Source organism: Mustela nigripes, chromosome 1 (assembly GCF_022355385.1).
Source record: "Mustela nigripes isolate SB6536 chromosome 1, MUSNIG.SB6536, whole genome shotgun sequence".
Classification (NCBI taxonomy): Eukaryota; Metazoa; Chordata; class Mammalia; order Carnivora; family Mustelidae; genus Mustela; species Mustela nigripes.
In genome coordinates this window covers 84808110-84820553 of record NC_081557.1, presented here as the reverse complement: position 1 = coordinate 84820553, position 12444 = coordinate 84808110, and the positions used below count along the sequence as shown (strand labels likewise).

Sequence of the window (12444 nt, the reverse complement as noted above, 5' to 3'; positions counted from 1 at the left end):
GGAGGGGAAATAAACAGATCAATACATCTTAAAACCAGTTCTTTGGAATGGTTTTATTCATGCCTTTAGCCATGATCTCACATTTCTCAGTCCTCACTGGCCTGTCTGGTCTACCTCTGGGTTCTAAATGTAAAACGTTCTCTCTGAATGAATTCATACTTCCAACAGTGCCTAGCATGGAGTAGGTGTTTGCGATTGTGCTTTTCCACCTTAACTCCGAGGCAGTGAATTTTCTCCTTCCTAGTTTCTACCCAGCACTGTCTGTCTCTTCCCATCTGCTTGAGCCAAGCCCCACTCTCAGCCCAACCTCTCCACCTTCTCTGAGTACATTCCAAACCTTTCCTGGATCCAACCAGCTTCTCCTTCCCTGCAAGTTTCCTGGCTTTTCAGAGTCTTGGCCTTTCCCCATGACATGTCCAGGTCTTGGGGTGGCTCTTATCTCTCTTCTTCTCAACCACAGACTCCTCACTTCTCCCGGTACGAGTCCTCCCTGTAGGCAGCTTGAGCTGGAGTCCTGCTCTAGTCCAGTAAAAACCGTGCCCATCTCGGAAGCCCTATCTCACTGTGCCCATCTCAGCCTGACCAGGTCCGTCTAGAAGCCGCACTTGGCTAGGGAGAGATCCGAACAGGGCAGGGAAGCATTCAGGTCGCTCTCTTGAGACAATCCTCACAGAGGTCACCAAGGCTCCAGGCTTGCTTCCAGCAGCCCTAGAACTAGAGGCGTAAATTCAGTAGAATGGCCACGCTGGGCAAGGCAACGCGCTCTAGAAATAGCGTTGGTGATCACTAGCTTTGTCACCTTGGGTGAGTTAATCTCTCTGAGCCTCTGTTTTCTCCACTGTAAAAAAGAAAACAGTAACAGCTAGACTAAAATTAGAGAATAGAAGAGAGTACCTGACACACAGATCAGTGTTTGCTGTGTAGAGGGGGGCCGCAGGGAGAGGGGGTAGGGGTAGCGGTGTTTTAGGTGCGAGGGGCCAGCATGAATCCCCTTGGCCTGTTCAGGATGCAAAGCGGTCTGGGTTGGAATTCAGGGCTAGAAACATGGCCCTTGGGTTTAGATTGCCTGAGTGTACGTTCTGGCTCTACCTTGGGCACTAAGCCTTCTGGGCCCCGGTTTCCTTGTCTGTAAAATAGGGCTACAAATAATGCCGTCTCTTCATCAGGGCTGTTATAGGAATAAATGAGAGGATGCACGTTAGCTGCCTGGTAAAGAACCTCACTATTTGGTGAGCATGCTGCAGGTGTTAGCTGCTATCAGACATTTGGGGAAGTGCGAGCAGGGATGGGTCAGGCTAGAAGGTGAATGCTGAGAGGCAAGACAGCCAGAAGCAGGACTGGAAAGGATCCCCACTCAAGGGATCTCCATACTATAGTTCAGCTAAACATGTAGTGAGCTCTGCAATGTGTAAAGCACTGTGTTAAGTTCCAAGAGGGGTTTTGAATAAAGAAGAGTCAGTCCAGCGAGTAGGAGAAAGATAAGGTCATTATAAACTTGGCACATAGGATGGGCTCAAAAAAATATTTATGGGATTGACTGCAAGCCTTCTGGCCCAGAGCACAGTGTGGGAGAGTTACACTGCTTTTCTCAAGGGAGACGAAGCCCAAGGGAAATGATCACCAAGCTGCCTTTCCCGGGGCTGGGCTGGTCAATGCTGTGGGAGGCGTCCCCAAGGTCTGGGGGCTGGACAGAGGGGCTGGGTCCTGTTGTGACTGTCCCCCTCAGCAGCTGCCTGGCCAGGACCCTGGGAACAAGCACTTACTAATGAAGTGTCTTTGAGGGAACACTTCCACCTTGTGACCAAAGGGTGTCCTGGCTCCAGTGAGTCGACCCTGGGGCTTAACCCTATGCCTTCCCTGGCACTGGGCTCAGGCATTCCTGGAATGTGCTGGGTGAGGTGGCCTAAGAAGAATGTGGGAGAAATTCAGCCATTCCAAGCAGAAAAGGCGGCACCAGATGCTTCATGCTAAGGCTTCTAGACTGGATGCTGGGAGCAGATGTTCCAGGCTGTGTTCTGGGCTGGGCTCTCTGGGCCGGGGGCTCCAGCAGTCTCCCTGCTCTTGGAAGCAGTTGGATTCCCTGGCATCAGAGATAACATTTCTGCTGTTGACTATAATCAGGGGAGTGATCCTGCTCGAGCCATAATCTGGAAGTAAAACCACGCTCAAGTCTCCCCTGGCACCAGGCAAAGCCTATTCCTGCCTCTCCTGCCGGCATCTGCAGGGCCCCCAACCCAAGCTGGCAGACACAGAGGCTGCAGCTGCCTGGTGCAGGGAACAGGTGTGTTCAGAGGCTGTGGGTCCTGTGGCTTCTCCAGCTCACCGGCCTGGCTCAAGCCCAGCTGGGAAGTCCAGGTACCCTGCCAGAATAAGGCACACTGAAAAGAGATCAGGAGACTGGAACCCACTGACTCTAATCCCCACAAGGTTATAGGAGGATTAAAGGAGGTAACCAATGCTAACAGCTGAAAGTGCTTGACACATAGGTGAACAGTGGCTGCATTCATGAGTCGTTTCTGTGAGAAGGACAAGACTGGTTCTGTTCCCCTCGTAAGAGGGAAGACAACCAGCAATTGGGCCTCCTGCTGCTGTGGACCGGGTGGGGTAGAATAGGGGAAAACCAGCAGGTAGGGCTTTGAGGATTTAGGGACCAGGGGCTCTCACCAGGGCTGTGCTCAGCCAGTCTTGACCTTCTTTTAACGACGGTGCCGCTCTCTGATTTTCTCAAGTCCATTTCATGGTCAAGTGGAAAGAACAAAAAACTAAGATGTCCATCTAAATTCTGACCCCCACCGCTGGGCAAATTATTTAACCTCTTAAGATAAGCTGTCCTCCTACCTCACAGGGTGGCCACCAAACGAGAACACGAAAGATCTGCAAACCTGTAAAAGCCCTCCCTGAACACATAGAAGTACGATTATTATGACGGAAGATTCTTTGGGAGCCTCATTTGCTAAGACAGAGGTTCTCTTGGGCTGCCGTGATCTTGATGCTCAAAGGGTAAACATGGAGGTTCAGGTCTGCGAGGCCAAGGACTGAAGAGGAAAGGGAAGAAGGAGGAAGTGATTTCAGCGATACACGGGGGAAGGAAGAGCCCAAAATTTGGAATTTGGGTACCCAGATTTCAATCTCAACTCAGTCACTTACGAGCTTGATATCCTTACTTAACGACACGCTTTCAGTTTGCTAAATTGGTAAAATGGGAATAAGAAGGATATTGAATGTTTGGGAAAAGCATTTGATAATGCACAGAGAATGCACAGGGGAAAGCATCTGGTAACTCACAAAGTGCCACAAAGTGTGTGGGGGGTGTGTTCAGTCACCACCAGTGACCAAGGCAGCAGGGACAGAGCGCCCTCCCCATAACACCCCAAGCTGCTTGCTTGGGGCAGGGGGGAGGGGGAAGGGTGGTAGGGACTGGCTGAATCCCTGGTGCCTTGGACTGCAGCTGTGACTGCCTCTTACTAGCTACCCTGAGGACAGACACCTCCTTTTTCTGTGCCTAGGTCACCTCTCCTTAAAACGAAGGGGCTGGACCTGAGATTCTACCCGTCTCAAGTTTTAGGTTGTTTGTATTCTTGGCCTTGAAGACTTGCTCAGAAATCACTTCGTTGAGCTCTCACATTTATTATTATTATTATTATTGTTATTATTATTTTTAAGGTGCTGGGAGGGTATGTGTGTGTGTGTGTGTGTATGAAGGGATGGAGACAGAGCAGACTGTGGCGCACTCTGGGCCCCACCCTTTCCAAGAATGGACCTGTCCACCCACCTGGAGGGTAGAGAACTGGTTGGAGCCCAGGAACCCTAGCAGATGCGATTCCAACTTAGCAACACGAAGAAGTCCTCTCCAAGGCAACCCAGGCGAACACACCACCCACTAGGCAGGACTAAAAATACACCCGCATGGTTTCAACGTCACACCTGAAGTAAAAATAATCCAACCAGGAGCTGCTGGCTCGTTCTCCCCCACCCCACTCTGCTCCCTCCATCTGGTGCCTTCGAGGGGAGGAGAAATGGAGGGCTGGGCGAGCTCTTCCTTCACGCTCACTCCCCTCCCTCCAGGACCCTGCCGGCCCCCACCCTGCATACACCCAGCAGAGCCCAAAGAAGACAGGTCCTTTTGTAGCCGTTGTAGCTAGAAGCTGCCAGATGGCAACGTCTGATCTGAGTTCAGGGGTGGAGTCTGAGCCCCAAAGAACTTAAGGACTGTGTCTTAGAATCTTCCTTCCCAGGGTTCATTTGCTCCTGCTCATTGATTCACCAAATATTTATTGATCCTCTGTTGTGTGCCCGGCACTGTGCTTGATCCTTGAGAATTCAAAAAGAGAGAAGAGGAGCTCATGGACCAGAGCAGCTCAGCACATCATGAAGAAGAAAGATCTGTGCACAAACAACTATAGTTAGTAGAATTTAATGAGTGTCATAAGGGAAATAAAAATAAATTCCTACTGGCAGTGCTTTTTTGGTTAAAAAAAGAGAGAGAGAGAGAGGTTCTGAGTTCTGATAAATCGTACGTTGCCTCTCCTCCTCCTCTTTCTGTGCCTCTATTTGAATTGGCATGTGGGCTTGTTTTCCCTGCCAAATGAGTCAGTGGATATGGGAATAGAAATTTATTGGAGCCGATGGTGTCAATGTTGCTCTGAAGAAGAAAGGTGCCCACACACCTTCCCAGGGAAATGGAACAAGCATTAATTGATAGCTTTCTGAGTGCCAGACACTCTATGTGTTTCTTCATTGAATCCTTACGATAACCTGCATCGTAGGTGCTGTTAGCTCTGTTTCATAAAAGAGGAAGCTGAGGCTCAGAAAAGGTCAGTAACCTGCCCCCAAGTCACACAGCTGTCTCATCCTAAACTGTAAGCAAGGTCAATATAGAAACCCCAAAGCATTTCCAAGGATGCTTCTGGGGAGGCCATTGCTTTTTTGCTGAAGGGACCCACAAGGAAGCCTTGATGGAATGGACGGCATCTGGAAATGGATACCGAGGATGACGAGGAGGGACAGGGGGAGATGCAGGGACAGAGTTTCGAGGGCAGGAGCAGCAGGAGCAAAAGTGAGCAGTCCCATTTGCCTCAGTTGGTGAAGGGGATTAGTGAAGAGACAGGGGGTCAGGGACCACCTGCCGTCTGGCCAACACCCTATTCTCTGCCAACTCTGTTAAGAAATAACTAGTGAGGGGCGCCTGGGTGGCTCAGTGGTTTGGGCTGCTGCCTTCGGCTCGGGTCATGATCTCAGGGTCCTGGGATCGAGCCCCGCATCGGGCTCTCTGCTCCGCAGGAAGCCTGCTTCCCCCCCGCCCCCTCTCTCTCTGCCTGCCTCTCTGCCTGCTTGTGATCTCTGTCTGTCAAATAAATAAATAAAATCTTAAAAAAAAAAAAAAAGAAATAACTAGTGAAAAGTCTGGGGCCACAGCCTGAAGCCCCTGGAATGTTCATCTGAGGATGTGGACATTATCAGCTCATGAATACTTGTCATGCAGCTTCTTGGCCCTGAATAAGTGCCCAGGAAAAAGACGGGGCTGTCCTGGAAGGTGGCTCTAGGGCATTGTCTGTGATTCTCTGATCCCAGTGACCTCTGACCCAAGGCACTGGAAATGAAGGATCAAAGTGCCAACCCCTGGATAGAGTTTCCAAGGTGGGCCTTGGGCAACTTGAGATCTGCAGGGTGTTTGTCAGTGGAGACTAGAGGGGGTGACTGCAGAGCAAGCCCAGTCCCTGCTTTTCCCGCCTTCCCCCACCTCCCTAGCCCATGGAGCCATGTGCTCTGCTGCAGTCTGATCCTGAGCAGGGCACTGTCCCACCGGCTCATCACTGAACATCTCCACCCCAAAATTTCGCTCTCCTACCAACCATTCCACCTTCTGAACAGTCCATCCTTCATCCCAGCTAGGAAGGGCCTTGGAGGCTCTGGCCCCTGTTCCCATTGGAAGAAGCAGCCAGGGCTTAGGGAGGGGGTGAGGGCTGACCCCGGGCCTCCTCTGCCCATCTTCCCCATAGCCAGATGAGTCTGGGCTGTGAGGTCAGGTGCAGCACAGGGGGCTCCAAGGTCAGTGACAGGGAGAGGAGGTGGACAGTCAGGACAGTCAGGGAGGCTGCCACACACTTGGCTGGACCCATAATTGAGGTCTGCAGTCCTGGCCAAGGTCACAAGGGAAGGGATGGCTGAGAGGTTCAGAAGTGACAGAGTGGCATGACTGTGAATCACAAGGTTTATCACCCAGAAAGAGAACTCAACACTAATGTGCCCCCCTGCGTGTGACCATCCTGCCCCCGCCCCCCGCCCCCAGCCTGTGGTGCTCTGCTTCTCTGTCTATGGATCTCTTCTCTGTCTCTCATGTTCTTTGCTTCTGAGCTTCCCTGAAGCTCTGTATTTTTGCATTCTTTCTAACTTGTTCCTGCCCCTGCTTCTGTATTTCTGGTCCTCTACGAAGAAATGTCCAAAAAATTTGTTTTCTCCGAAAAACCCAGGTTGCCCCAGGAGGATGGAAGAGAAGCAGAAAAGGGTCCAACATCAAGAGTCCTTTTAACAAAAGGAAACGAGCTTTAGTCTGTCAGGGGAACTTGCAGTTAGGGACCAGTATATGAATTACCAAGGAAGTGGTGGTCTCCACCCCGGGGCGGGGGTGGGGGGTGGGGGGGGTGAGGGGTGGGGGTGGGGCTTTGCAAGTGGTGGAGAAACCTGTCAGGCCAGTTTATGTTAATATCTGTCCTGAGGTGGAGAGGCATAAGATGGGCTATGCTGGGGCTTGCCTGCCCAGGGAGGCTCTCAGAAGCCTCACCAGGAGACAGGTGGTGTGGGCAACACTGCTCGGCCTGAAGAAAACCTGGGGCCTGAAGAAAACCTGGGGCCGGAGCCGGGGATTGCTCAGGCTCTCGGTGGCTAGAGAGAGGGCAGAGTTCACCGCTGCCAAAGGCTACAGCCAAAACCCTGGCCTAGCTCCGATCTGCTCCCCGGGGTGGGGCAGTGGGGGCAGCCCCATAGAGCTGAGCCCCAGACTGGGCCTTCCAGGCCAGCCAATGGGTGATGTTAAAAAAACGCGAAGGCAGAAATGTCAGAAGTAATTAAACCAAACGATGGCTTAAACCCCTGTAGAAATCAACACATCCGGTTTAATCACCTCCTTAAGCTAGCACAGGACCGAGTTCTGGGGAGAGCCGTTCTTTATTTCTTTGGATCGTTAACAGAGACTGCGTATCTTGAGCTTGATTTTGGTTCCGTTGCTCTTGAGAAGAGGCCGTGTGGCTGGGGGTGGGGGTAGGGGCTCAGAAAAGAAAAAGGAAATAATCAAATATTATTCGAAATCGTCTCTTCTTCCCCTCTCCTCCAGCCTTGCATCTCCCGGCTCCGGGCTCTGTCCGCACTCACGGCTCCCACCTGCACCCCCCGCCCCCAGCACCCAGGCAGAGGCACAGTGCTGAATGTGCTAAATTAGGCCATTAGAGAAATTCATTTCTCTTTATTAGTCTGTGTCAAATCCTTTTTATTAGTGGCTGGAAACGACCTCTCTTCTGCAGTAAAATGTCATGCCAGTTCACTCCTTTTATTTGTTCTGCACTGACGAGGCTCAAACTCTCACTGAATTAGTGCAGTGAGATTTATTTCCTCCAAATTTTGAACGGCTTAAGAGAGATTGGGGTGGAGGGGGCGGTCAGGCAGGAGCCGACAGGGGGAGAAGAGTGGAGAAAGATCTGGGAGGGAGAAGGTGAGTTCTTATGGAGGTCAAATGTCCTCCGCTCTTTGGAAATAAAGTCTAATGGCCATCTTTCATATCTTGTTCATCATCACCTGAGCACTGGGGACTGAGTTTCCACATTCCTGCTTCTAGCCTCTGAAGGGTATTGATCCGCAATGGGACAGATCTGGACAGCAGGAAGAGGAATTCCTTAAAACCCATTGTAGCTGGACAACCTGAAGCTTAGGGAAGGCCAAAAATAAAGAACCGAATCCCACACCCATCTGGAAATCTTTCTTCCCATCCCTCACCTGGTTCAGACAGGACCACTCGTGTCCCAGGTGGCTAAGATGTCCAGCTCCCGTGGGCTCTGCCTTATTCACCCCACCCTACCCTAAGCCTGCAGCAGTGGTTTCCGGCCTCATCTCCAGCCTTCTGAGGTGATGTTGGAAGGTAGCTTAGAAATAAAGATTAACCTGTAGAGCCGGGCAGCCGCGGAAGGGGCTGGGGACTGTGTTGGGAACCAGTGGCATGACTGCGGCCACAGAACCCAGCCAGGTCATTGGAAAGCAGCCTGTTTCTCAGGGGTGGGGGGTGATACAGAGTGTCTCAACAGTCCCCACGCTTGAGGTAGCAGGTAGCAGTCTGGGTTGATGGAGAGATCCAGGTGGGCAGAGCATGGGAGCCACAGGCAGCTCATTGACCTTGGCTAACATTTGTACAAAAGCCGTGGGCAAGCCCAGGTGCCATCTGAGCCCCTAGGCTCAGGGATCCAGGGATTAGAGTGGCTGGGGGAGGGTGTTAGATAAGAAAAGAAATTTGGGAGCTGATAGTGTGGCTCAGGCAGGAAGGGGCTGGAGAGAGGAGGCCATGCCAGTATCCACGAGGTCCACTCTGTGCTCCAGGGGCCTCTGGTTAAATTGGGGGTGGGGGGAGGCAGCAATAGAAAGTATATTTCTTTCTTCTTGAGATATAGCAGAAGCCATAGAAAACACCCCAGATATGCCCCCCTGCACACACACACACACACACACACACACACACACACACACACACACACATTCTGGGGAGATCTGACACCTGGAAGTGAGAAGTTTATAAAAAGGGCCCATGCTGCGGCTTCACACAGAAGCTGCACATTGCTTCCCAGAGTGTTTGACAATGTCCCCATCCTTCCTCACCCTCCCGCCTATGATCTAACACCTGCTTCTCTCTTCAGCTTCATCTCCCTCCATTCCTAGCCTACCTACCTCACTCCACACACACACATCTGGATTTTGTTCTAGAAACGTGCCAAGCTCATTCCTGTCTTAAATGCTTTGCTTCCCCCCACACCCTGTTTGGAACACACCCCCCCCCCCAGATCTCTGCCTGACTGCTTCCTCATCATTTGAAGCTTAACTTGAATGTCACCTCCTCCGAGAGGCCCTCCCTGATTACTCTCTGCCCTGCAGGGGCAAGGACAGTGGCAAAGAAGAAGACTCTCCCTGCGTACCTGAACTCTAATGTGGGGAGACTCCATCACTAGCAGATCCCTCTCCCCCATCCCACATGACATTCATGCTGTGTACACGGAACCCACAAACCCCTCACACATACTGCATACAAATAACATAACGCATGCACACACTACATATAATATAGGGCATATGCAAACTGTACTCAGAGCATGCAAAACCTGTTTTCGAGGCCACGGCCCACATGCACTCGCCTCCTGCATAAATGTGTCGTGTGCACGCACAATAGCAACACAGGATGGGACACTAGGACACCACTCACACCTGCTCTCATCGACAGCCTACATGCAAGCCAGGTGCACATGTGTGCACACACAGAGGCCACCCCCTCCCTATGCAGCCGCCGCCTACCCTCCCTGCAACCGGTGAGGAAGGAGCTTGCGGTGACCGGCGGCTCCTGTGGGGCTGGGGCCGGGGCTGCACCCCCACCACCTGGCACGATGCTGCGGATTATTAGTTCCTGGTAATTTAGTGCCCTTGTATGGAGTCGATTTGTGCCTTTCATTCCTAATTGATCTAGTGGCTGTTTAAATGGCAGCAGGCATCTGTTGAGAGTAGGAAGGTTCATAAGGCGCAATAATTCATAACACCGTCTGGAATTTGCCTTTCATGTCCCTCAGCTAAACCACTGCAGGGCTCTGCTTAAATTACAGCCACTGAGGCTTTCTTTGGTATTCCACTCAGGGCAAGGAGAATCTTGCATTAAACTGGGATCAGGTTAGATTAGACTATAATATGCTGCGGTATTAGTGGCTGCAAATGAAGACTTACACTGGAGTTTAACCCCTTCACCTGGTTTTCTCTTTGTCTTCAGCCGGATGGGTCAGGGAAACCATTGTTTGCCCTACCAGCTTCCTCTTGGATCTTCTAGCCACAGGGGGCTGCCAATGCACCATCCCCAGACGTTGACCCTTTATCCTCCCCAGACTGTAACCTAGGCTGCAGCCTGGCGGGGGTGGGGGGCACAGCTGTTTATGCAACAGTTCCCAAAATGAGGGTCGGGAGATGGTGTCCAGGGGCAGGTTGCCCCACCAAGTGGCTCGTCCCAAGCAGGAATGTCTCTCTCCTCGTCCACCACTGCCCCTGAGCCCAAGCAGAGTGCCCAGCGGGTATAGGGCTGAGTATGGATGGAACTGAGCACCTCTGTCTTCTTGCCCAGAATTATTAGTATCCCAGCATGGGACAGGCTACTAGGGGTTCCCCATCTACATGCAAACCCTGTGTAGGCTGGATAGTCAGTCTTCCTCTTGCTGTGGTTATAGAGTACAGGAAGGGAAAAAGCATGGTCTGCTTTCCTTTTCAGGGCTTATTGTATTCCCCATTATGCTAGCCACTAGCCAAATGTGGCTATTTACATTAAAATTAGTTACAATTCAATAAATTTAAAATTCAGTGTTGCAGGCACCACGCTCATATTTCAAGTGTCCGTTGGCCTCCTATAGTGGCTACCATATTGGACAGAGGAGATCGTAGAACATTTCCATCCCTGCAGAAAGTTCCATCGGACCATGCTGACTAGAACACGCCTGTTGGTAGAGGCCTGGGAGCTACGGCCAACACACAAACTTCCTCCTCACCCAGCCAACAGGGCTTAATCAGAAAGACTAGAGCTGGATTGTGTGGTCCCAAGGAACTGAGGAGAGTCCATTGGCAAATGTTCTTTTGGAATCGCAGTGAAAGGGAATGAGGGTGCCAGTCAAGGGTCAACAATCTGTGAAACCCAGGCACTCATGCTGGATGCTAAGACCTCACTGTTCATGTCCTGCAGAAAAATAAGAATGATGTGTGCTTTTATGTGCAAATAGACACACACATATTATAGGCAATGGATATTTCTTGGAATCCACATACCTCTTCCAGACTCTGGACACACAGTGAAGAGTAAGGCGGGCTTGGCTCTTGCCCTCATCTGGCTTACAGTCTAGTGAGGAAGGCAGACAATAAAACAAAGAGCTCAGAGAGCCATCAGCATAGGTTAGGGGTGGGGGAGTGAAGGAAGCTTCCCAGACTTGGTGATATCTACGTGAGGACCCCTAAAGCCTGTCAGGCACTGAAGTAGGCACTCTGGCTTACATAATGCATCCTGGAACGACGCCCACACACTCACACATGCTCACACTCATGCTGTCTTCATTTGCTGATTCATCATCTGCCACCAAATATTTAGTAAGTGCCTGCAGTGAGCGTGCAGGGCAATGTCCTAAGGATACAGTGATCCTTAGCACAGGGACAATCTTGGAAGAGAACAGCAATGCCATTAATTGTTGAGTCACGGTTGTGCTAAGTGTGCACTGACAAAAAGGTGCAGAGAGACGTCGTACGTGTAACTGGGATGTGTGACCTAAACTGAGTCAGCCAGTAGACGAAGGACAGATAGAGACACCCACACACCGCATATGGACGCGTATTCAAGCTCACACACATCCACCTGTGTACACTGGGAAACACACAGGTGTGCATGTCCGCTGCCCTCAGCTGGTGCCAGACGGCCAGCAAATCTGTGACAAACCACTACTGCTCATGTTCAGGACTTTTCTGGATACTTCCTACATGTCCTTCCTGGGTTGACCTTGAACCAGAAATGGGCGCTTATTTCTGTGAAGGCATATACCCCTCCTCTCTCACCCAATATCCACGCAGCTTCTCTAACCTAAGAGTTAGGCACCTAGTCAGGTGCGGGGGGCGGAATAGAGTCCTCTAAGGCCTCCAGGAACCAGAAGACTGGCTCCTCCATGCCAGGGCATGAGAGGGCTGGCATCCAGGCTGGCGTGGGGACTGGGGATGGTCTCAAGAAGTAGGACCTCGGGAGAAGAAGAGACGGGAGTGTGGGAAAGGGGCCCTGGTGGCTTCTGAGCCCAGCCAACATCAGGTCTCTGTGCGCATGTGTGAGCTCTTGATATCCCCGCAGGCACCCTCTTTTCCCGCTCCTGACGCTGCTGTTTGAGAAATGTGAACAGGCCACCCAGGGCTCAGAGTGCATCACCTCCGCCAGCTTTGATGTGGACATCGAGAATTTTGTCCACCAGCAGGAGCAGGAGCACAAACCCTTCTTCAGCGATGACCCAGAACTGGACAATCTGGTAAAGACCCTCCAACCCCCACCCTGGCTTAGGGTCTTCCCACCCTCTGATCCTTCCACAAGCCCTAGAAATGATCCTTTTATTCATTCCATTCATTCAACAGAAAATGTGGGGTGCCCACTCTGGGGCAGGCCCTAGATGCACCCATTCTAGCAGTTGAGAACCATTGCTG

At 51.5% G+C, this 12444-nt stretch overlaps 1 protein-coding gene across 4 annotated transcripts in view; it reads left to right on the top strand.

The window, feature by feature from the left end:
* Positions 1–12444, top strand: part of PKNOX2 (PBX/knotted 1 homeobox 2) — a 251533-nt gene that overhangs the window by 195018 nt on the left and 44071 nt on the right. For all 4 annotated transcript variants that reach the window (XM_059414406.1, XM_059414398.1, XM_059414381.1 and 1 more), the window contains one exon: positions 12101–12272. In XM_059414406.1, coding sequence (XP_059270389.1) covers positions 12101–12272 — 172 coding nt within the window. The remainder of the gene's footprint in view (positions 1–12100; positions 12273–12444) is intronic.